General features: G+C 30.6%; 2 protein-coding genes across 4 annotated transcripts; both read left to right on the forward strand.

The window, feature by feature from the left end:
- Positions 1-393: 393 nt before the first annotated feature.
- Positions 394-7454, forward strand: LOC126835948 (protein dbl-1-like). Its single transcript, XM_050568849.1, has 3 exons — positions 394-698; positions 5347-5846; positions 6950-7454. Exons 1-3 carry the CDS (start codon positions 488-490, stop codon positions 7304-7306), a joined length of 1068 nt encoding a protein of 355 aa, XP_050424806.1. The 5' UTR covers positions 394-487; the 3' UTR covers positions 7307-7454.
- A 3767-nt stretch (positions 7455-11221) lies between these two features.
- LOC126835267 (uncharacterized) lies at positions 11222-23439 on the forward strand. 3 transcript variants are annotated; one of them, XM_050567740.1, is made up of 3 exons: positions 11222-11336; positions 11427-11495; positions 20796-23439. In XM_050567740.1, exons 2-3 carry the CDS (start codon positions 11448-11450, stop codon positions 22452-22454), a joined length of 1707 nt encoding a protein of 568 aa, XP_050423697.1. In that variant the 5' UTR covers positions 11222-11336; positions 11427-11447; the 3' UTR covers positions 22455-23439. The 3 variants fall into 3 exon arrangements, with proteins under 3 accessions (XP_050423697.1, XP_050423696.1, XP_050423695.1); XM_050567739.1 differs by having other exon boundaries at positions 11228-11346; XM_050567738.1 differs by having other exon boundaries at positions 11228-11495; positions 20796-23438.
- The last annotated feature ends 3145 nt before the right edge of the window (positions 23440-26584 follow it).

A 26584-nucleotide genomic window follows, 5' to 3' on the forward strand; every position in this document is an offset into this window, starting at 1 on the left:
GCTGACAAATATTGACAAAGCAATAAATGTATATATATATATATATATATATTTTAAAGCGTGCTTACGGCAGTTTATTTAAACGAGCAACCGCCTATTCACAATCCTTGTCTGCCGAAAAAATAAATGGAAAAAAAAACAAACACATTTAACACGTTTTCCTGTTTATTGACGTCCCTTTCTACGAATATTTTTCTAATGGCCAAAATCAGACCCATTTTCCTTTGATACGTTCCGGTCTGGATTTAATTGTCGCCCCGTCCGGAGGGAGCAGACGAAGAGGAAAAAAAAGGTTCACCACTTGACACGCTTACGCAAACGACATACAGGTAATAGTCCGATGTCGGCCGGCACCAGCCTACCTGAGACTCAAACCAGTGTGGCTCCAGTCGTGTTTGGATACTTGGAAGTGTCACATGGATTGATTTTTCTGATATTTTAGTTTTTTCCCTCTTTTCTTAGTCGAACGGCGGCAATCGTATCGATCATGTGTCTCTACGCGGTCATAGCTGTCCTCATACCATGCTGTTGTTGCGCTTTGGTTTCCGAAGACTTTGGCCACTCGCTACAGAGGATGTTGGATTTGAAAAAGTCGAAAAACTCCACTAAATCAAGGATACCAGGTTACATGTATAAACTGTACCAGGACACTGGTTCCCAGCAGTACGACATCATTAGGAGTATTCCGCCGAGAACGGGTAATTATAAAACATTTTCTTGACAACTTACCCGGTGTCTCACGCTATGCTGATATAGAAATTACATAAAAAACAGCGTGAGACAGCCAATATGTTCTTCGCTGAAGTATAAATCTTAAGAAGACTTACATTTAACATAGGGTGTATCTCTAGCTGTCTGATCTGGCAGAACTTTATATTTTTATATGTACCCAAACTGGCAACCTTTGTATTGCATTCATTCCACAATAATAACTGTCATTTTACATTATACGCTATAATATAATAGTAATTTAAATTAATAACTAATAATAATTGTTCATACGTGTTATACATCGAGATAGTATTCAGATTTCAAGTGTTATTTCTTAATTAAAATAATTTAATAACCTATTCATGTAAATATTTTTAAAATATTTTTTATAACTCATGGATATTACAATAAAAATAACTATTATGCGAGTATCGATGCGATGCTGAGAAGGTAGTAGTATTATTTTCATGTCCCAATAAGATCTTATAAATACAAACAAATACATATTTTTTTGTCTAATGTTTTATAGATGTATATCAGTTTTACCAGCTGACTAATTTTCAGCTCTCAAATCTTAAATTTGTGGTTAAAAAAACTTCCCTTTTATGTGTTGGTATGAGGGTCGGGTAAAATTATAGGTTTGAGAGCATTAACAAGACAGGGGCATACTTAACAAATATTTCTATTAAATTTAAACCCATTCTAATTCGAGAAGTTATTTCAAGTCAAAGTTAAAAGCTGGAAAATGTTCTACTTTCGAATTACTTTACCCGATTTTAATTGTGGAGGAGTACACTTTTTTAACTGTTGATCACTTAAAGTACCAATCGTATAAATTTTCTTATTGATAAAAATGCCACTGTAAAAACGCTCTGTTAGATTAAAACTCAAATAGTCACTGCTTAGAGCTCAGTGTACTATTATTCTGAATAGTCAAACAATAATAGAATACAGACGTAACGTAAATGTACTTTTGATTATAAAAGTCAACCCTCTTAGTCTAAATTGGAAATACATTTTACCAGTATGTATAACTGCAGTTTTACTATATTGATTTAATCTATATTAACTGATACTACCTTACAAATATAAAATAATTAACTTTAAAAGTATATGTATAATAAATTAAAGGAATGCATTAAATACTTTCGACTTGTATGTGATTTAAGTTTGGTGACATTTCAATAAGCACTACGAATAGTGAAGTTGAAAATTACTTTTCTTTTTCGAAATTGTTCCTACGTTTTTATGGGACTGATTGTTTAGTTGGAGAAGTAAGGGGAAAATAAAAGTTCATAATTAAGACTTTTACGTCTTGGTTACTTAGAGAAACTCAATTACTGTCAAAGTTCAATGAAAGAGTTGAACCAAATAACAATGGGAAACTTTTTTCGGATTTAGTGTATTGAAAACTTCTTTTGGTGCATTTATTGAAGTATAATGTTAAAGATTCCGTCTTAAGAATAAAATATTTATTATTTAACAAGCTAAAAATAATCTTTTTGTATACAATTTAAAAAAACTTCATTTTTATATTGGTTATTTTTAAAAATTGATTAATGTTAGGCTTATTACTGTTTTAAATCCCTAGCTGAGCGTTAAAACATAAAATGTTAAAGTATTTAATTAAAATCATCATTCCTTTTTATTCTAACATAATATTTTTAATATATCTTTGTTTACATAAATTTTAGTAGACATTTAGAATTTAATATACAAATATATATTTTATAAGTATAGTTTGTTGGTTGTTGACTTTCTAAACTTCAATATTAAAAATATCTTCAAAAAGAATTGTAACTTATACCTAATTAAGGTCGCATATTGAGAAGCCTGAATAATTCTTATTTAATTTCTTTAATCCATTCTATTTAAATTTAAAAAGTAAAAAAATTGATGATAAAATACACTTTTCTGTATTTTGATGAAACATAAAACAATTAAAAACTCAACCATATACAATATCATAAAGATTAGTTCTAAATGTATGGATCTCTCATTTTATATAGTTTTAAAATAATTATTTTTATTTCAATAATATAATTGAACATTAAATAATTGTTGTGGAAAAATATAAATACTTTTTTTAACTATCCGCAGTACTCTTCTTTTGTAAAGTAGTTAACATATTAATAGAAATAATCCCCTTCGAGGTCATTTAATTTACGGTACAAAAAGTTTAAATAGACATATTCTATCATTTAATATTCGAACTAGTTGGTAAATTAATGTTTCCTTAATACCTGCACAGCTTCAAAACAACGCAATTGTCATACATATTTCATCGGTTAGGCGCTTGAATGGGTGGGTTCTGACGCAATGTGCGTTTTGGGTTTACCAGTAGTTATGTTGTATAATAATATAGTGAAATGGGTGTGTATGTTTTATATCAGGACAGGAGACCTAAGTGACTATTATGTACATACTAAATCGGGAGGGTAAGGGAAACAATTTGAAAAAAAGGGTCGTTCTTAGAGTGTTTTGAATTTTTGGCGCCTTGTCTGTATTCAACTTCCGTTTAATTTGCGTGGCGACGCCGTCTGTACAGCATTAGGATCGTCTTTATAGCATCTCAGCGCCACGGATTCCTTAAGAAAAAAACAACTAATCGATAAGCGGCAGACTGCATTAAACGTTTTTCGTTTTATTGTATCTGGACAAAAAACAATCTTACTTTATGTTAAACACAAACATGTCTAATTACACCATTGTCGGATGTCAACGAGAGTTTGGGATTATTGGAGGGGAACAAGAGGGGTAGTGTTGAAAACGGACGGAGGGAGCAAGAGTGAAGACGACATATTTTAGTGTGCCACAGCGGTGGGCCTGTAGGAAACGGTCGTGGCGCCAGGGACAAAAGACTTTTGTGTCCAAGCAAAAATACAAAATATAAAATGCAGGTGCTCTCTCGTCGAGGGTCAATACGAAGAGGACGGTGCCTAATCTAATGGCCTGTCAATTGGTCCTCCGTGGACATAGCCATATCTCGGTCCGTCGCCGTCTCCGTCGCCATATCTACCACCACCGTTGCGGGTACCTAATACTCGTGTGTCCTGAACGTGCGGGTTATTAATCCTTTGTTAGTGGTACCTCCATTATGATGGAGTCCAGCGGGATTATTACATACACTTATGATATTGTGTATTGGAGAAAGACGGACGGAGGATTTCGCCTTGTCAGTCTAGACTACATGACAAATCGGATTTAAGGGGTTGAATACTTGAATGTGTGGTGTTATCTGTGACTCCCGGGCCCCGGCGGAGATACGAAATAGATAAACGGATTATCAGAATTAATGTGTTCGGGTACTACGAGGGGACATTTCGAGTCGCGAATGGAGAGATAATTGTCAGGTCTCTTCTTTCTCTCACAACACGTATTAGGCGATTGTGGACATATTATATGCGATGCATTATGGCGGCTGGCGAAAAATCACGTTTCTCGCTGTTCGAAATACCCAAGCGCTTATTTGTCAGGAAAACCCCTTACCCTAACAAATACCAACAATAAACAATAACAATTATAAGTCCATTAAAATGGCGACACATTATGTTGAACTGGCATATCCTTTGTTGTTAAATTATATAGTTTATAATGAACTCATCGTGGACGTTTTTTAAAATTCGATTTTTTTATTTTTATATTATTCTCATTAAATTATGAAACATTTCATAAATCTATAGCTAGATATAGTTGATTTTTTTTGTAAGTGTAAAATAATTTTTTTACATTGTATTGATGTTGTAACGTACCTACTTGTCTAGCTGGCTAGACTAGGCAAAGTGGCCGTCGATAAGGCTAAAATAGACGGATCCCACGGGAAAACGGTTGGCTAGGCCGTTGTCTACGTCTAATTGGCCTTAAAGTCTCCCTTATTAACTTAATATATCGCCCGAGGAGCTAGAACGGGCGGTCACACTGTTAAATAATCTAACTCTCAGCTGCAGGCTACAAGATGTTTTATTCTAAATTAGGGTTTCTAAATAAAATACAAAATTATACAATATATATATATATATATACACTCTGACCTGGGTTGGACGATGAAATGGTTGGTCAAAGCGGAGTTGAAACGGACGCACACAAAAGATAGTCGGATGGGCGGCTTGTAGTAAAACGGCAAAAATATAGAGCGCAAGGTCGAGGATATTGGCGGTCCGTGATGGTAAAGTCAACTGGTTAATTAGATGATACGCAACGTGCATTGTCCTGTGTGTGTGACCGTTCCCCTACCTGTAGTCGGGGGTGCTGTGTCAGTAGGTTTGGGACGCGAAGTAACGGTCAGGTGAAATATGATCGTTACAATGTAAAAAAAATATGGTCGAAACATAATATTATTTTTTCTATTATTTAAAATACAGACGAATATATTCCCATGTTAGTATCGTATTAGATTGAGAACTAGCAAACAACCATAATCACATAAAATATTAAAGTAGATATGCCGTAATTGTGTCAGTGACCGTGACCGAGTGTTGAACGGCTTGAAACACTTATATATGATTATAACGAAAAATCCAAATGAAATATTAATTTTGAATTCTTTAGTAATTTGTTTACTGTCGTCCATACGGCGTTCTATAACACCATATATACTTCTGTATATATTTTAATGAATACGGTTTTTTTTTTTAGAAATGTTGGGAGCTCATGCTTTGTATGTTTATGATTTGGAAGCACTTGAACGTACTGAAATAGTCCAGAAAGCTGTACTGCAAATCGATCCTAGTCAAAATAACCGGCACTTAAATCCTATGAACGTATCGTTTTACTCATTGACAAAACAATCGACATCAAAAACGTTTTTAGGTACTGCCATCTTAGTCAATAGTTTAGACTTGGCCGACACTTTAGGACCACGAATTTTGGCTGGTATATCCCGCCTAGGTGTCCAAATTAACGATCCAGGGAAACCTTCGATTGGTCTTGTGTTGTACTCAAAGAACTCGGCCGGTGGATACGCTAAAGCTCAAGAACTTGCCAAGTTATTATTCGAGACTTCACTGAAGTCCACTAGGAGACGCAGAAGATCAGTGGAAGACAATGAAGTCGTAGCCAATCCAGGTGATTTGACCGATGAATTAAAACGGAAAAAAAAGAAGAAGAAAGGACTAAGAAAAAACAATAGGCTACAGGTTAGTAGGTTTTTTTAAACTATTTATTTCGTAGTAAAAGTTAATTACTCTCTGCTAAGGTGTCTACTATCTATTTACTATTCATAAGTTTATTTTAATTTAAAAACAACATAGTAAATGTCCCAATAATGAGTTAGAAAACAAATTGTAGCATTCATTATGGCGAGACACGAGACATTTTATTTGTACATTGGACGACTAGTATCTTAAAGTCCATTAGATATTGAGTCGTTTTAAAATCGTAATTTATGTTTTCTAATAATACTTATACAATTATTTTTATTCATACGTATAAGAGTTTTTTTAAACAGTAATAATTTATGAAGACATTTTATTAAAAAATTATAATCATCACAACTAGCGTACCACATTTTATCTATACTACAGTCTACATATTACTATCAATATATACTATATACGCTACTGTCTTATAATAATAACCTGTTTAAAGGTAATATTTAATTTAAAACTTGATCTTATTACAGTAATAATATGCAATAGCCATTAAAAGTTTGCATAGTTTCGGAAGGTAAATAAAAATGTTAAAAAATAAAATGTCTTTAAACATAATTCAAATAGTATTCAAAAAAATAATAAAGTTGTGGTTGGACGTTATAAATTAACTTATTAATTTTGTTTAAGAATTGTATGTATACTTCTCTCTTGAATAATGACCAGCAGTAAATAATAATGTAATTTATTAAAAGGAAGTTGTTTTTGTACGACATCGACGTCTTATTTATAGTACCTATTTGATAAATTACACAAATTAGTAAAGATTTACTTGTTACTAATAACTTATAATGATACCACTCTCTGTTGCTTATTAAGTAGGTCAAGTATACATTATACAATTTTTTGATATTTTGTATACAACTAATTAAGTAAAATAATTGATCGTATTGGTATAATATTATGTTCTTCAGTTTTAACATTTAATAAACTATATCGAAGTAATGGTGAGGCGCAGCAGTTACCACAAGTGACACTTGGCAGACAAACAGCTGCATCTGTCGCTGTTTAAAAAAACATACATAATATCAATCAATAACAATACTATTATTATGTTTGATTGAAGCTAATATACTATTTTTAATGTGCAGATGGCCGACATGGGCGATTCAATACAGTTCACCAATGCGGATCAGTGTCGAATGGAAAAGTTAGTGTTGAACTTCGCCGACATTGGCTGGGAGGACTGGGTGATATATCCAAAGCAATTCGAAACCAACTACTGTGCCGGAGGTTGTTTGTTTCCTTTGGACAAGAACTCGAGACCTAGCAACCACGCGACCGTCCAGAGTCTGGCTAGATCATTTGGTCGTCTCTGGGACATTCCTGAACCGTCGTGTGTCCCTGATTCCTTAGCCCCGCTCACCTTGCTCTACACCGACCGATCTAATCATGTAATGCTCAAGAGCTATCCCGACATGAAAGTGGTGACTTGCTCGTGTAAATAATTATGATACAGCACTTGCTCTTTTGGATTGTAAAAATAATGTACATGCATCTTACAAAAAGTAAAATTAGTATTAATAATGTATTGAAAGACGTGTTGTATATTAGGATCAATTGTTTGACGTTGATCGCAGTATTGGGATTGATCTGCATGAGCTTGTAGTCCACAAAATGTATAATTTATTATAATATTACTTATTATTGATTATTTATTATTTGTTTTTAAAAACCTTTTTTTGTGTATATTTATGTACTAACCACCTATTGTTGGAAACCAATGTTATTTTGTGATCAATAGTTTAACATTTTTTCTATTTATTATTATATTGTTGTAATTATCATACATATGTATATAATTTAATTTACCATAAGTCGTGTAAATATAGTTCAACTTTTCAATTAATACCAGTATACAATATAATTATACATAAACATTATATTATATAATATTTTTAATATAATAATATATATTTATTATATTAATTATATCAACAAGTATGAAATAGCTATTTATTAAAAAAAATCTGATGACTAAAAGAAAGTTAGACAATCGCAGTACTAGGCAGCGATATCATATTATGCATTAGTATTTTTTAAATAATAATTAACTAATATTATTATAGCATAGTAATTCAAAAAAGGTTTAATAAAGCACCTAATACATTTATTTTGCCAAATTTGTAATAGCGCAATTGAGTTATTAAAAAAAAAAAAAAACAATAGAAAATATTTTGTATTGGTACATTATATATGACATTTTTTGAGTTTTAATCAATAAAAATATTTTTTTAGATCATATACTATTTTTATTATTTAACTTTTAAAAATGTAATATACATTAATATGTTTATAATAATTAAAATGAATAAGTAATAAAGTACTACTAGGCTTAACATAAAAATATAGTGGGACTATGAGCACATACAATTTTCTCAAAATTCTGTAGTCAAACATTTATTTTTATTTTTTGGGAAGAACAAAAAAAAAAGCATCACACTATCGCCGTATAAGACAACCAGGTTGCTATGTGTGCACGAATAGTCAACTATACTCAAGTTCGACGAAAGAATATAGTTGCGCATAAAAAAAAAGCATTACTCTAGTATGCGCCTGCGTTATGCGTTTTTATTTCTGCGTAACCATATTCACTTGGTAAACGGTATAGTATCTGAAAAATTATTTTCATTTTCGATTACGCGGTGTATTATGTGTTACAACAGCAACAAGTAATAAATGTAGACCGACCTTAAGATGGTTGAGAGTGGACGGGTTTTAAGGAGTTTTACATGGGCATATTTAAGAAAAAAGAGGTTTTAATCAGTTTTGACCGTGTCAATTTATTTGAAGATTAATTATTTGTGTAAGCTTTAAGGTATTATTTTTAACTTGTACAAGTTTTGCAATTAGTGAACGCTTTATTGGTGGTATTTTATACTTAAAAGCCTGACAAAATTACTCCTGATCTCAGTTCTGTAAAAAAAATCGATTTCGATGTCTACTTTACTAGGATATATAGAAAACGGATTTTTATTTGTTTTCATTTTTTCATCTTAAAAACAATTTTTTTTTTATATAAAAAAAAAATCCGTTACCTACACAAACTAGCAAAGTAGCCAAAAAACTCGTATCTATTAACAGAATTGAAATCGAACCGTCCTAAGTAGGTGTAATTTTGTCAGGCTCTTAAGTCAAAAACGTAAAAAAATACACCTCTTTGAATCCCCTAAATCATATTCACCCTAATAACAAGAATAATATTTTAAGAATGTTATTGTATTTACAATGTTTTTTTTCATATATTTAATATGATAATCATTAAAGATATTTGCATGGAAGTATTTATTTAAAAGTAATTTTATCACATTCAGTTATATTAATTCTTAAAGACTTGTGACCTCCACTACAATATACTATGTCTCGACCCCACTGTGATGACTTTTATTGTTAATACTTAATACATTTTATACTTTTCAGACAAAAAATACGAACATTAAAATATACGTGTTTACTTAAGTTGAAATAGATGAAAAGCCATGGTAAAGTAATAAATAATAATTTAATTAAATCAGAACTGGTCCGCAGAATAAAAGCTATCATGATTACAGGATACAGAGTACAATCACAAAAAACTCATACATCATTGTAAAACCTATACCTAACGTGCTGCTTCATACAGAAGCTAAAATAGTCAAGATTGTCATACTTACACAATGGACACACTATGTTTCAGCACATTTACAACATGTAAAATAAAAATAACTAGTTTATTTTACTTTCCCATACTTTATTACAGAATTTGTTATGGCTGTAATTTCCTGAATTATTATTTCGTTGTTTATATTTTTGCATCGAAGTGTATATTTTATAGGTGATAATATGACTTCAGTTCTAATAACTAACTGAAGAATTTTTGCTTGCTCAAACCCAATTTTCCTCCCAATTAAAGGATGTCTGCTAGCTTTATTTTTTAGAATGTGAAAATTTATATAATATTACTTAGGTTTTTTTTTTGTGATCATACAAAAACACGTTTAAATTGTAGCGAAAAAGTAGTGTACGACATTTAAAAAATAGCATACAATTTGATCCCTAGTCCCTACATTTTAAATGAAATAAGGTTAGTAATTTCGTATCTATTTGTATCATTAATGTGGCGGTATCGTTAGCATTTTACAAAAAATCTAGCGTCTCCATCACTGGTTAAGATAAAAAAAATAATGATGTTCATTATCATTAACATTAATAATCATTTCACATTTATTTTTGGTGTTATGTACAGGATAATTGGTTAATTATGACCTAGTCAATATCTTAAAAGATATTGGACATTTTAAAATAATGCTGTTTCATTTATATTTTTATAGTTATTAGATGTCAAAATTGACATATTTTTCCACAATCTAACCACATCCCTTATAATATGTTAAAACCCCTATAAACTTAAGAATTTTAAATGATAACGTATTTATTATTTTAATTTAAAAAATGAAAAGTCATTTTTTTTAAATGTTGACTAGTCAAGTACTAATTTTTAATAATTACTTTTAATGTTATTAAAGTTCATAACTTAAGAAGGTGAAGTGTGGTTGAGTAATGCACACAGATAAAAAATAATACCATACTCCATCCTTTTTCCCGTTAATAATTAAAACATATTAAATTAGTTAAAACTTTAAAAGAAATTTTTCAAAACTGGTTATCGACGAGACGAAATTGTTAGAAAATTATTCTTAATTTAAAAAGTTAATAAAATATATATGTTACTATTTAAAAAGATTAAGTTAATAAACACAAAGGATGGGGTTATATTTTTGAAAAAATATTTTAAAATTTGGTGAACTATTAACTATAAAAGTATAAAACAAGTATAATTTTAAAAAGTCTATTATCTTCTAAAATTTTGACTGGGTAATAGTTAACCAATCGCCCTGTTATGGTAGATCTTGCAAAATATATTATTACCTTTCCTGTATAACCTAATTTAGTTGCATATTCCCAATAGCTGCTGATGCTGAAGCCTGTTGGCTGTAATTGCAATTGATTTTAAATACTTACGCGGGTTAACAATTATTCTCTTATTACCGTAATTATATTAATTTACTATTTTAAAGCGTTCTGGGTTTGTGTAAGTGTGGTTGTTTATAGTATTGCTATTTTTAAGATAACAATAAAATTGTAGTGAATGGTCATACATCATATAATAAGAGTATGGTTTGCATATTATTGCCATTGGTAGCACTCTATCAAACATAATAGTTTTGTTGAATGGTGAAATGTTGTAAAGAAAAAAAGAAAAGAAATTGTTAACACCTATGTTTATTTTGTGACAACAAGTTTGCGTACTTGAGACATGGAAGTTGGAGAGGGCGACGATATGCAGAAGTGGGACGACCGGTGAGCGCCGCATCAGTAATGAAATCGGATGGACGGTTCTGTGTAGACTAGTCGGGCGTTAGTGACCGATACGTTATTCAATCGTGGATTGGTAGAAGTTAACGTGTGCACTTAAAAAAAACAACAAATCAGCTAATCGTAAATAATAGTAATAATAAAAAATAATAAGTTAACGCTCATATTTGTGCTATCATAATAATTCAGTTATAATCGATTTTAACATTTTAGTTGTTGTGGTCCTGTTGAATTATGCCCGTTTCGAGAACTTCAAACTCATCGCTTAGTCGATGGAAAATAGTAAGTCGATGTTATTTTTTAAATACTATTACTTCTTGCTTATGAAACGCATATAACGTAGGCGATTTATTTGAATTAGATGCTCAACTTTCATTACAATACGCATATCTACATTGTCTTTTTATATTATGATTTTGTTATCCTATCATGAGGAGGATGTTATATTATTATACAAGTGAAAGACCCGATTACCCCGAGGTGGATAGAGAGTTGAATTATAAGCCGTGGCGACGTTACTGGATAGTCCGAGCTATCAAGATTTAACGTGCGCACTTGGCCATATTGTGCTGTTGTACGTTGATAGTTTTCACAAAACTTGTTTGTAGACAATACTAACATTGTAACGGCTACATAGACTGAGCACGAAACAACCAAGATTTTTTTGTCGTCTCTCCTTTAAAGTCTATAAATTTATATCAATATGCTGCGGTATTTTAAGTAAAAACCGTTGGAAAGCAAATGATATACAATACTTGCGTAGTATCATTGCACAACCTTTTTTTTTTAACCGGTATTGCATTATAAAATATGTAACCATGACAATTTTTATGACTAAGACGTTAGCATTGTGATTTTGTAGTAATTAAATTTTTACATCTTATATACATAACACTATGTAGTCAAATGATAATATGTAGGTATTGATTGACTGGATTGACAAATTAAGTGGACATTGTTTAACTAAATTAAATTAGAAATTATATAATTATTCCAAAGACATTTCATTTTAATTTTTAAATGGTTAGCAAACAAATATACACTGAGTTAACTCAATAACGCTTAATTTAGTTTTGCCTAAAACAAACTCATCTCCGGATTGTAGAATCTTACTATACTGAACTATATTCTCAAATTGTTGTAATAAACGCTTAGCTCGTTATGATTAATGTATTTTATTGAAAAAGCAGGATTTATATCAGGCATATCGTCAGATTTGAGATTATTTGCTTTGATATACTCATACTATTAAATAATATTCAATTAGCCTAAAAAGTATGTCATAGATACGTTGCACAGATAATAATAGTGTATTGAGGAATCAATTAAGATCCTAATCGAATAATTGTGTGTTTTTTTTTCGATGTAAGACTATTTTTGTAAGTATGTAACCAATGGTGATATGACTGAAACTTTTTGTACTTAAAAAAAAAAGAATTTTGCCAAAAACAAACAATATAAGGTACAGAGACACGATACATGGTATGACATTAGTTATACAATAAACAGTATAGGTAAAAGTTCTATAAGTACCTCGACCTAATAAAGTGTTTTCAAAAAAGAAAACGTCTACATGGCCTTTTAATAGGTTTTTTTTTACATTGGTATTGGTATTATTATTATAAATAACCTTGTGTGCGTGCTTACTATACTTGTACAACATTATATTTTACATATTACACATTTTAGAAGACCTTATGGATATTTTGAGCGTTCACTGCGGGTATGCCGGATAAACGAAAAATATGATAAATGTGTCCCTGGTGGCAAGATTGAGTAGGAAAAACGGGGACAGCCGCTGTGGCGTTTGCGAAATTGGGCAACCGGCTTTTATAATTTCAACTCAGTTTCAGAGATTCGTGATAGATAGACGGTCGCGGGATAACTTCTAATTTTCGAGTTAGCCGTATAAAACCAAATTTGGATGCTAATTGTTAAAGCGTGCAAGGGTGAAATAATCGAAACACATCCAGTAAAGAAATTAGTATAAATCGTGTATATTTTCTCAGAGTTCCATACGTTGTCAAATGACAATAATAATAATAATAATTATAGTATCAACGATTTCGAGTGACGGGTTAACCTTTCGGTAAGATTATACATACATTTTTTGAGAGATCATGACTAACAGTAAACTTGGGTTTTTTTCTCTCCGAGGCTACAGCGCTGATCTCACGTTTTTATTGAAAATCCTATCATTTTATACACGGCAAACATGAATTACCAAGTTACTAGTCAACAAAGAAATGTTGTTTATATTCCAAATTTCTACCCGCGCGTACTGTTTGCTTTTTAAGGACCGTCTTACGAAACAATAATAATATTACCATAGGTATATTTTGTACAGCCATCAACGCGCGTCAATGAAAATAAACGGTTGTCACTTCCGTTTCATCACAACAGTATTAATACACTATTAGTATACTTATAGGTAGTCGTCTCATTGTTACGACGGTTACTTTCTGTTTGCGCAACTGTCCAGAGATGCACACACGTCATAGTGATGAGAATTATGCAGACTAGTAATAGAATCAAACCACGTAGATAAATGCGCGAAATTTCCCTAAAGCCGTTGACTATCATCGTAGTCATCCCATAAAAAATATTTATATTTTAAATATACTAAGTATGATAGACACGCTACAACTAAAATCTATAAAAAAAATTATAAAAAATACATTACGCAGATCTTAATTCGTGTACATATTTTTTATTTTAAATTACATTTTCAATGTCGGTATACAAAGATTAATAATTATTTATACAATTTGTATAATTGTAAATTGTGTTATAATGTTGACATGATATTTTGACACTTGCCTATTTTTTACAATCTAATCAATAAAAACTAACGGTTGGAGACGTATTTTTTCACCACGCGTATGGCTAACCCGTTGGAACGTAATAATAATTATTTTTATTTTTATTTTGCAATAATTATTGCGATACTTTAATGGTTTGGGGTCGCGATCATCGATCAGGTGGCAAGCGAAACATTCGATTAAAACACAAGTGCTAAAATACTAATTTCAATGTATTAACATAATACCGTCTATATAGCGGCGTTTAATAAAATAATAAAAGCTAGCAGTACGATTGCTCAATAATACTGACAATAATATAGTACTTTCTCCGGGACATTCCCTCGTGCACATCACTAGACCGCAGTGCACTATACGCTTTATTAACATTTATTATTACATAACAATAATGGCTATATGTACACCAGAAACACACACACATTTTATATGTATCCTGCATTGAGTAAATACCGTCGTCGCAGTGCAATGTTATTACTTTATACGGTCGACGGTTCCTCCGGTTCGGAGACTTCATTATTGTAATTTATATATATATATATATATATATATATCTTAAAATTATGTATAATATATATAACATATCACACAGAGAGCCGTCACAGTATAATAATCCCGTCATCCGTCATAGTGATATTCATATTTAGTACGATTGGTTTTTGATGAAATAATATTATATTATACCGATTGTATTAGTTTACTAATTAATGTATTTGAGTATAATATTATATAATTATGTGCGTAGTAGTAACTAGAAAATATTTTATAACGTTTTAACGGAAATTTTATTTACATACTGTAATGCAATATTTACAAGCTAATAACATCTACCGTCGAAACTTTTTAATTAACAACAATATACTTACATCATGCGGCGGACGCGCACAGCTGCCTAGTGGTGAAATAATAATTCATATTGTGCTCCGTAAGACGATATCATATTATTATTATTATTATGACATTATGTCTGTGCCGTCGACCGAGGTGTTAAGTTGTTTTTGCAACGATATCGCATAGTTCAAATTTGTGTTCTGGTGTAAGTAACTACTCCCAAGGACCGCAGTCCAATTAAAACGAGTAACACCGGTACAGATCCCGTTGTTAACGAGTCGTCATATTTTGACATAACGCTATTCTAATATTATTATTTTTAACGACCAAATGGTGTCGAAACGTGAAAATATATTATATCAGATATATATATATATTTATGTACCTATGTATATGGCCAGTGGTCATTCATGTAGATATCTCAAATCTCACATCTCTCTCGATGTAGGTAAATGATAAATTCGGAAACGGCAATATTCATTAGAAAGGAGAACAATTAATTTCCATGATATTTTTTTAATTTTCCTTTTTACATAATAATAATAATTATTATTACTGTTGTTATGCTATTTTAATTTTCGATTGTAAACTATTATCACTTTTCACACATTTTCTACAAAAAAAAAAAAATGAATAATTATTATAATGCGTGTGTACGTTCGGAAGATTGTTCTGTAACAAAATTAAAGAGTTTGGCTTCAAAAATATTATAAATATTATGTTAATTTATATATAATAAATATGATAATTAATGATTTTAACGGTTCAGACGGTTTTTAATGTTCGCAATCTCTATCGTTTCTAAAAGACGGTCTCCTTGCCGGTCAACCACTGGTCGAGCCACGCAGCTATCCTTGAAAATGCAATAGTATAATATCAACACACTATTTGAACTCGTGTACACACAAGCCGGCTATACCTAATACTTTCACTCATTTCACTTTCTACCGTGAGTAAATGTTAACGTCCGCCGTACACAGTCACTACATGTATAATATCCTGTATAATGTTCACTGCACACTTTTTTGAAATCGGAATTGTTTCCTTTACAGAATATTTATGCAAAAATTTGAAACTTCTACTAGCATACTGTATACATAATATTGCCCGTCTTATAAACCGCTATTTGTCGGACACGGGACATCAAGACAAACAGCGATACTGGCATTTATATATAAATACATACACACGTACAATAATATTGATGATAAAATTATTTTACGAGATACGGGTACATGTGATTTTTAAATAACATAAATTTACAAAAAAATCGATAGAAAATGATTTAAGTCTCTAATAAAATTCCCAGATCGTTCGGTTAATGTTTCAAGGCGCGTTCTCACGAATCAAGTTTAATTGAACGGTTATAATAGTGCAAACAAAAGTTTAATGAAATCTGTAGTGAAAACTTTTGTTTCAATCAAGTTGATCAACTGTTTTGTGGACCAAGAAAATATTGACCCAGTCAAACTTTATCGTTTAAGTGTGTCATTTGCTTTCAAGTTGAAACCTGTCTTGAAACGTTTGTGTATTTTTAATTCACGCAAATCAAAGTATATTTCTTCAAAACGCTCTTAATCTTGTCTATAGTAAACATAAGGTAAATAATTTAAAAGTAAATCTAAAAAAATGTCAAAATAAACATTTTTTTTTTTTTTAAAGCGCTTTTTGCTAATCGATTTATTGAATTAAAATTATATGATATAAAAAAAAGGTGATTACACAAAGAAATTTTAGTTTTTTTACCAACATTTTTTTGTATAAAACAATTATTTTACAAAAAATTGCAATTTTTACTTAAAACATTAACTTTGTTTGTTTGTTATTTATAGATTCATTAAAAATCTTACTTTTAATTACTTTGAGCTTACTCGATCAATTCGTTTCCGAGATATACAATGATCATTGCAAGACAGTTTGATTTAAATGACCTTCAAAAAAATAACTAAAACTTTATACATTTATTAATGATATAGATTTTAAAAATCTGAGGACTTGTTTTGAGGACGCATTATTTTAGGGGCCATTATAGAGATGTAAAATCTGGAGCTCTTTTGCTTTGAAAATCAAGAGAAAAGTATTGGTTGTAGAGTGCTTAAAATATTTCATTATGTAAGAAGAAAAATGTATTCAGTATTGTAAATTAAATTTGACGTTTATAAAAAACAATAACATTTATACATTAGGGGTATCCTTATTTTGGGTTTGGGTCTTTTAATTGGTTTTAAATGGTTAACAAATGCCACAGAAAATGTTTGTAGCATTTTTAATAAGTTATGCTATACATAAAAAATTATTGTTGTTATGAAACTTTTGATCATTAAATTAATTAGGTTCTAATTAAATACAACTATTTAAAATAAAACTTCATTTTTTATATCAAATATTAAAAAGTTGTTTAAAATTATTATATGAGTTGTATCATTAAGAGGACGATTACCATCTATTTATTTAGGAGTTAGGAATAAGTAATTTAAATGTAAATGTTAACTGTGGTGTGTAATTATTAGTTTAGTAATTAGGACTCTTTTATGTAGTTAATTTATTTTTCAGACTATCACATAAATCGCTGTCAAGTTTAATGTGTTTCTTATCTAAGCATAGCTACGCAAAATACTTTTTACTCGGCCCAAAGTGGGTTCAAAGCAAAAACACCTATTATAAAATCGAAAGATAACATTTTGGAGACAACTTCATATTCGATTTGAAAAATAATAACGCAAGCAAATGTTATAGCTATTTGAAAAATGTGATTTGAAATGTTGAATAAATATAAGCTAAATATTAGGTTAATCAATAAAAGGATATGCCAGTGTCTTTAAAATCTTGTCACTTTCGTTTTTGTTATAAGTGTTTATGCTCTAAAATTATCTCGGAGAAAAATTGTGTGCATGACGTTCTCCTATTGAATTCGTGGAGGGATTTATATTCGAATAAGGCTTTCTAAAATAGTATTTGAGATTTTAACTACGACCATTAGGTTAAAATATACGTATGAATCAAAACGTCAAATACGAACGTTTGGAGGGACCCCCTGTGGATTTTTTCCTTTATTATTTATTTATAGTAGTATCTTTGGTCATCAAAAAAAGGCTTAAAAATATACTCTATGTAAGATAATCTCAGCTCTCTTTTTTTTCTGGGTACCTAAAAGTCATCAAAATTGAGTTTATAATCTAAAATGTCAGTTTTTTCGTATTGCTCAAAATTTGAAAATTTTTTTCAAACTGGGTTCTCCATAAAAACGTACAGGAAAAAAAAGAGATGAAATTTCATTGACCAGTTGAAAAAACGGGAAAAATTTACCTTTAAAATCAAAATGGTTGAAATAATTATGATTATAAATAAGATAATTTTCCGTTGTTTCGATTTTTCTATGAAATTATATAACAATACATATTATTAATTATAGTATTAAGCTAACAAAAAAATTTTCTTTAGAATAATTTTTAAAAATTGTGATTAGTTGTAGATATTGATGAAGTTAAAAAGTTACAGAAGTTTTTTTCTGTAAAAAGTGTATGGTATTCTTTTCTCACAATTTTAACTTTTTTTAAAAATATCCCTTGAAATAAGTTTATAAAAAATATAGAAACCCTATAATGCTATCCATATAAGTGTATGTAACACCGTAATTCATACTCTGGGTTTGAATAAAATATAATATGATAATAATTCATATGTATTTTTTACCCTCTTTTAAAACAACATCAAAAACACGTGTTCCCGTTGCAGTTTTATTTGGTATGATTTACGTTACCTTTATTGCTATGTACTTAAATTAAGATTTACGAGTTTAGGCAGGAACATTTTTTCATAGAAAATGTGTATTTAAATTATACCCAGACACCACTAGGTTTTTTCTCGGTTAAGTGCTCCTTTGTGGATTTGGCTATGAATTTAAAATGTGCATGTAACACCACACCATATTTTGTAACATTTCTTCTATTTTTGTTAAAAAAATATGGAATAAATGCTTGGGAATATATTTGTGGATCGTATAAAATTTGTATAATATTCAAATTTATCGAGATTCGTTAGAACAATTAAAATTCTAAAAAAATAGCTTGTCAATAATTATTCTGAAAAGTCACTGTTTAATTGCATAGGTTTTACGTCGATTTTGAACTGATTTAAAAGAAGTAAAATAAATCACTTTTAGAGAGTATAATAATTTAGAGAAACTTAGTGTATGCGGCTGCCATCTGGCTGATATGGTCCAAGCCTCTGAAATATGATGTGAACCACGAGATGGCGCTTGTATATTGTCTTCGTTTATTTATAGTATAATTCATATGAGTGGTTTAATACATAGAGGGTGCCACGTTTTAGTTACAACAAGAAACCCTCTTTCAAATAATACAACGCAAATTACCTACACCGTCCACCGACCTAGTCAACATTTTAAGTAAATTGTTCTTATTTTAAAAAGTTAATAAATTGTATATGTTAACATTTAAGATTCAAAAGTTGATATAAGAATAATTCATTTAAGGGGGTTTAACCCTATGATATATATATAACTAATAAAAAGTTACTAGAAAAATTCTCTATGCTTTCGATATTTTTTTTTATTTTTCAATCCATTCTTGTCTTATATGCAACAATTTCAGATTTCATTTGGACGTCAAAATATGTCCGGCTGAATTTTCGATGTATAATAATAATTTTTAGTGTTTCTCAAATTAATATTTATTAAAAATAAATACATATTAAATATTGTCCTGGTATCAACTATTATAAAAGTAATACTAAAGTATGCGACTAAAACCATTTAAACATTTTTATTCTTTAAAATCAAAGTAATTTTGATTGTAAAGTATATTCTGTAGCCAATACATATCTTGTAAACTAGAAAAATGTATAGTTACATTATTTTTTGGTAACCAGATCATTTAAATTCTACCTTGTGCTTAAAAATTAAAATATTCATTTTCTACATGCCTGAACTTTTGTAACGACATTATGTGCTTGCTAATAATTGCAAACATGTCTTTATAAACACTCACTGTTAGATTATTATAATGAAACTTGGTTCGAGGTCTTCCAGAAATACTATCTCGTAACACCACTAGTGTCGATGTCTTTAACTTTCTCCCGATTTCGACCTTGGTTTCGGTTATAGTGTCATAATGTATTGATATTAAAAATGTATATAATATGTAATTATGTATATATCATTAACTATTTATGTAATGGTATAATGGATTAAGATTTTTAGGAATACTACGAAAATATTAATTTTACATTAACTAATTGATTTAAACTTTAAAATTATAATCACGCTTTTTAAGATTGAATAACGAGCTGACAAGAATTGACAAATTGTTTTTAACTATTTATTGTGTCAATAGTATAATCATCAAACAATAGTTTGAAATTTGATTAACAGCCACGGTGGTGATTTAAATTCCAATATTCATATAATCAACTAATTTCAAACTATTCAAATAGTCATTACTATTCAAATCTCAAAAAATGGAATTGGAATTATTCGAATATTTAACACTAGTTACAACATTACTCAAATATGAAGGGTTCAGGGGAAAGACCAGCAAAGTCACTTTTTTCTAATGTATGAAAAACATGTTTATGCAAAGCTGAAAAATATTTTAAAATGTTAAAAAATACTTACAACTTTTAAAAAAAAATGTTAAATTTTCGTTTATAATCGTGCTTTAAATAAAGAACAGATTCGTTTTGTATCAAAACGAATTTTATAACAACATATTGCCATTTTTTAAAAGTGACTTTGCTGGTTTTTTCCCTGTACACTTCATACGAGTCCGCTCCTAAAATATAATTTCCTGATACAAAACTGAAACTATTTCGAATTATGAATGTGTTAGAGATTTCATTGATTGAAATATTAAGTCAATACTACTACTTATAACGTAATACTAATGAACGTTTTGGTGTTTATTTATTATAGATCGTCGGGGTACTATCCATTGTATCGTTAGTTCATGGACATCCTGTCAAAGACCAGGAACTGGAATCAGCTGTGAACGGCGTACAGAAGTACTTGGAATCGTCTGGTTTCCCGAAAATGACTCGGGGTGAAGTCATAGACTTCCTCAAAGACTTTTCACAAGGTGCTCGCGTGAGCCGTGGTTTCGACGGTTTCGGTAAACATGAAAAAGATTCGGCGGTGGTGTCTTCGCCACAGTCGGCAGCTCGTGTGCGCAAGGAATTACAAGGAACTAACGTCCCACTCGTGCCAGCCATCCCAGAAGGAGAGTCGCCTCTTAACTACGGATACCCGGCTAGTCTGGACAAGGCGATGCCGCGAATTCCGTCCACGACCACTGCTCCTATGATATTCGTGACGGTGCAAAGTAAAAAGGCATCGACGCCAAAGGTCGCCAAAACGGTAGAGTCACTGTTCCAAAGTGGCGCAGACGGTAAACCGGTAATGAAGAAGAGCGTAGGCCCGCCAATGGATTTGAACGCTTACGCTAAGTTTAAGAAGATCCCCGAAGGCAGGAGCGTACAAATAGAAAATGTCGAAATGAAAACGCTTTTGGCATCGTACGGACTGTTGGACACTCCGAATGTATCGACGGATAAACCGAAACAAGCGGAAAGGCGCAACGACAAAGATGCTGACCACATGGAAACTGCGGACGAGACCGTACTCAAGTCAGTGCTAGTCGAGACCGGTAACGGAGACATGAACGTGTCTCAAATCAGACCGTTGTTTGACGACCTCGAGCGCTCGTCTAGGGACCACGTGTTCAACCCTTCCGACTCCACAGTCAAGACCATCGATGTGAACAAAATAGCAAAAATCGTGGAGAACATAAAGCTGCTGGCCGACGGTAACAGTACAACTTCTTTGTCCCAGGACGTGATCCAAAAGAAATTGGAGAACATCACGGCGTCTATAATATCCATCGACGAGCCGTCCAGGCCCGAAAACGCTTCGTTCACCGGATACGAGGTGTTTTTCGACGACGACACTAAGGATGTGGACTCGGACTTGCCCGCCGGCCCTCCGGAGTCGTCAGCACCGGGACACAAAACTCTTAACCAGGCGCAGAATCCGCCTGACCCGTTATCCACAGACGAACTGCAACATTTGTTCGAAAAAAACAAAAATGAGTTCAAACGACAGGAACCGGAAAATCTGACATCGACCACGACTGCCGCCATTGCATCCGACGGAGTACCAACTACGACCGTGGGAGCCGATACGTCTTCCGAAGCGACCTCGGTCGAGGTAACTGCCAATTCCGCGGTAACAGACTCCTCGTCCGAAGCGACCTCGGTTGAGGTATCTTCGGTCGGCAGCGGTTCCACGGTCAGCGAAGAATCAGCCAGGGACTCGTCGACGGCCGCCGCTACCGACGCCAGTCCGAGTCTTTCCCAGCTGGCTGAGTCGTTTGGAGGCGGAGAAACGGCTAGCAACCCTCCGCCGCCGATCGACACCGAAGAACCCAAATCGGACCGTCCCAGAAACGGATTGTACTTCTACGTGGACTGGAATTCGTTTTTGACCGTCAACGAAGGACAAAGTAATCAAGTGAACTTGAGGTTCGCCCCAAAAGCCGGAAACCCGGCTCATTTCTTCAAAGTCTCGGTACCTTAACTCTGTGCCTAGATAAAACGAAAATAAATTTTTTGTTTTTTTTGATTTTTTCTCAAAATATTTTTACACTAATTAACTGGTGTCTCGTAAAAAAGTGTCATAATTGACAATTGCACGGCGTAGTGTTGTAATTGGTTTTATATTTATTATAACTATTATTTATAACTATTATTTATACATATTATATAATTTTAAAGTAAAAACTAATAATGCTGTAACATTTAAACACCCTAACCTTTATTTAAATGTAATATTTATGGTCTAATATTTTTTTAAATTTATTTTGCTAATCCGAAAAAAAAATCCAAACGCATAACTATAACAAAAACTCCAGACGGCTTTTAAAATTCGCTTTGAATGTCTACCGACTGCAAAAAATAAATATTAATGCACAAGTGCCTGCCGCCACCATATACCGTACTCTTTCGCGAAATAAGTGTTAACCCTCCATTAAAGTATTTCTTCAATGCCCCCTATGTTTTATAATGCTCCGCCCATGTTAATACGGAGTAACGATTTTTTTCCTATTCAGTGGTCCCCGAGTAATTATTCACATTTGTTAAGTAACGAGATTGAGAAAAAATACGAACCCTTGATATTGTACATGATGGCAACTCCGCAATTAAAAGAATAATTATGAATACTATGTACAACTAGTTTGACTATCAAATAAAATAGCTCAGTCTCACTTTATAATTTTTACTATACATTTTATTGGTGATGATCGGTAAAATACTTGAGGACCGGAAAACAATTTTGCTAACAACAAACAGTATAATAAAATAGATTTTAGGATTTAGATAAGTGTAACTTACCTTAGATTATTATAAAAATGTAGACTTTTAATTATTGTGTATGTTCGTGACTGCAAATCAATTTACAAATTATATTGTATCTAACTATGATAGATTAATAATTAACATTTATCGATTATTGTAATTATTATTATTATTATTATTATTTTTACTATTAGGTATTATAATAATTAGATTATTCTAAAATTGTAAAATTGTAAATATTTTATAACATTTTCTTCACGTATACTGTACTGTTAGGTTAGGTAAAAATAAATTGTATTTATTTAACAGTTAAAAACGTTTATAATTATTATTAACATTTAACTATATGTGTTGGGTTATAAATTATTATACAACAAAAACAAATATGGTGAAAATCTAAAAAATTTCAATTTTAGGTTTATGGTTCTATTATTTTTTCGGAAGACGAAAATTATAACACATTTTATCAAAATGTAGTTACATCTAATTATTTTATATTGTAGATAATGCAATCTACTAGTTGTCGTTTTAATGCGTAAATATGTATTATACAATAAATAGGTTTTATAACCAATTATATTATTATGTGAAACTCATTTACATTTTTCTGTGCTATTAAAAACAAAAATAACGTTATTTTATTTCAATTTACTTTAAAGTGAAATTTGTAACTATCAATCAACATTTTAGAAAGTTAATTACTATTAATTACAAATTATTTGACATTGTCAATTACTTAATTACTATTTATTTAGATATTTTGTTTTTAAAACAAGTTTTTTTAAATAAAATGTACTTAATACATTGTACAAATACATATTTATCATTTCTTTTTTTTGTTAAACTAATTAAAAATAATGAAGCACAACTATTTATTATTATTTTTAGCTTGTCAAATCAAATCATCAGTAGAGCAATTACTAATTACTTGTATGAGTACTTAAACTTAACTAAAATATTTAATTATTACCTTTTAGGCAATCATAAAATGATAATTGTAAATTCGTGTGACGTTTACTAACTGACCAATATCAAAATACTTACTAGTTACTACCATAGTGCGGTTTTATTGATTCTAAAAAGAGACAAGATACTAAAATACAGAACTGTATCTGACGTGCAATACTATAAAAGATGACCATTTATATGAGTAAAAAACAAAACTATGTCAAAAAAAAAGCTTTTACGAATTATTTTGTTGGTTTTTCAAATACATCAACGACAAATACAAGTATATATATATATATATTTACAGACAGGAAAACGAAAAAAGGATGAACAATTTCAAACCCTTCGTCACAATCGGAGTGCCATTAGGGTGATATTACAGCGATTGAATAAAACCATTCAGACATCAACTGTTACCAAAATGATGTGGATTTAAGTTAAGGGCGTACTTGTGATGCTTTTAAGAATTATTATTTTTTTTCTAAAGTAATATTAATATTTCCATTGAAATTAATTTAAAATATACTTTTTTATTGTTTACCTTTACTTTGTAGGAAAATGTATTAAACTGAATTACTTAACATACAAATTGTTTAACCTATTGTATTTTTATACTAAACGAATATACAATTTTTCTTAAAGTCGTAGCACAACTATTTTTCTATAGAATGCAAATAATAGGTTGATATAACTTATAATATTAATTAATATGATTATTGTTCTAAACTAATGATAGGTACTAAAATATTTCGTAATTTATTTATAGTATATTCGTCGTCAAACATTCACTTTTCTGTTGTCTAAACTATATTGTTTTGCATAAATATGAAACTACTTTTAAATTATATTTACTGTTTAACATTAATATTTTTATTACTAAGTTATTATTTATGCAAATAAAAATAGTACTGAAGAAAGTCATGAGACCTATGGAATCTTGGTATATATTTAACCGAGTAGACGAAAACATTACAGAATAAAATACATTTTTTACAGGTATTCCGTATATTGAAAAAAAACCATTAACATTTTCAGCCTTTACAGTTATAAATTACAAAATTAAATCAATGTGATAATTTAAAAAAATCGATTTAAATTTTTTTAATGTTAACTACTGATTAAATATATTTAGAAGTAAGGAGTTTTACTCAAAAGGAACATTTTGTAGAATAATCGTGTATGAATATATGAAAAAATCTAAATGAACGTTATTCATAACAAAATTGCTTTCATACTTCGTTTAACTTTGCTCGCCACCTTTTCAAATGTCACTTCCCAACATCGTCGTCTTTAGTCCCCTTTTTTACTACTTTACAATGTACTGTGTGATTGCTCAATAAAATAGTTTTTATGGTCGAAAAAAAGTTAATACAAATATATATATATATATAAAAAAGGCCAAAATATTTTTTTATTTATTTGTATTTGCTATTTTCAATCATGCAAATCCAAAATATGTATTATGGGTTTTATGTAACAATTTTTATAATAATATCATAATAATGTTTGTGTAAATAATATTTTTGACCCGTAGATTGCATGAACAAAAAAGGTAATACCTACAATTATTCATAAATTACCGCTTTAAACTAATTTAAAAATAAGTTCTCCACCATACATATTAAAGTCATCGGATGTAATAATATTACGGTTTACTTATTTATCGTATCAATAAATTTATTTACTATAAAAATTGGTCACCATATTATTTTTGAGATGGGATTGGTACTAGAATATTATATTATTATAAATGGACATTGTCTGGCCCTTGTCCGTTGTTTTGACGCTTCATTATTAGGAATTTAATATAGTTTGATACGTTTTAGTATTGCTTATTTACAGTATAACCTAACCCACTCCTCACCACCGTCAAATAAAATTTGCATCAAATTTGGTGACAAATAAATTGCAACCGTTTGGACGGCTAAAAAGAAATCTTTGCCATGATTATGGTATACTGTAAGTGCCTCTCAACCAATAAAAATTACTTTATCTAATAGTTATAAATAGTATTTGGTGCACAACTTAAGTAATTAGTAAAACTATGGATCTAAAAGTAAATTTCGATGATCATATTTGAAAAACTAGTATAATAAGGACATTGGAATCGTGGAGGTCACAGGGTTCAGGAATTTTACAACTGAAAGTGATAACTACTTTCATAAAAAAGCTTCGGGCGAATCTCAGGAACATGCGACGGCAGGAACATTAAAATCGTTATCGGTTAAAACCACTGAGAAGGCCAAAATCAGTATGAAATTGTCTTTTTTTAAGAAAATTGCATCTATATGCTTTATTCTAATTTTGAGACCTTAAGCCCCAAAACTACACATAAAAAGTAAAATAAAGAAAAAGAATCTCTTTTTAGGGAATAGGGTTTTTGGTAGAAATTATAAGTTGAAA

The sequence above is a fragment of the Adelges cooleyi genome, unplaced genomic scaffold (assembly GCF_023614345.1).
Source record: "Adelges cooleyi isolate 19-005CV unplaced genomic scaffold, UGA_ACOO_1.1 ACOO_flye_CR_arks_rails_tigmint_CR_PRNA_23, whole genome shotgun sequence".
Classification (NCBI taxonomy): Eukaryota; Metazoa; Arthropoda; class Insecta; order Hemiptera; family Adelgidae; genus Adelges; species Adelges cooleyi.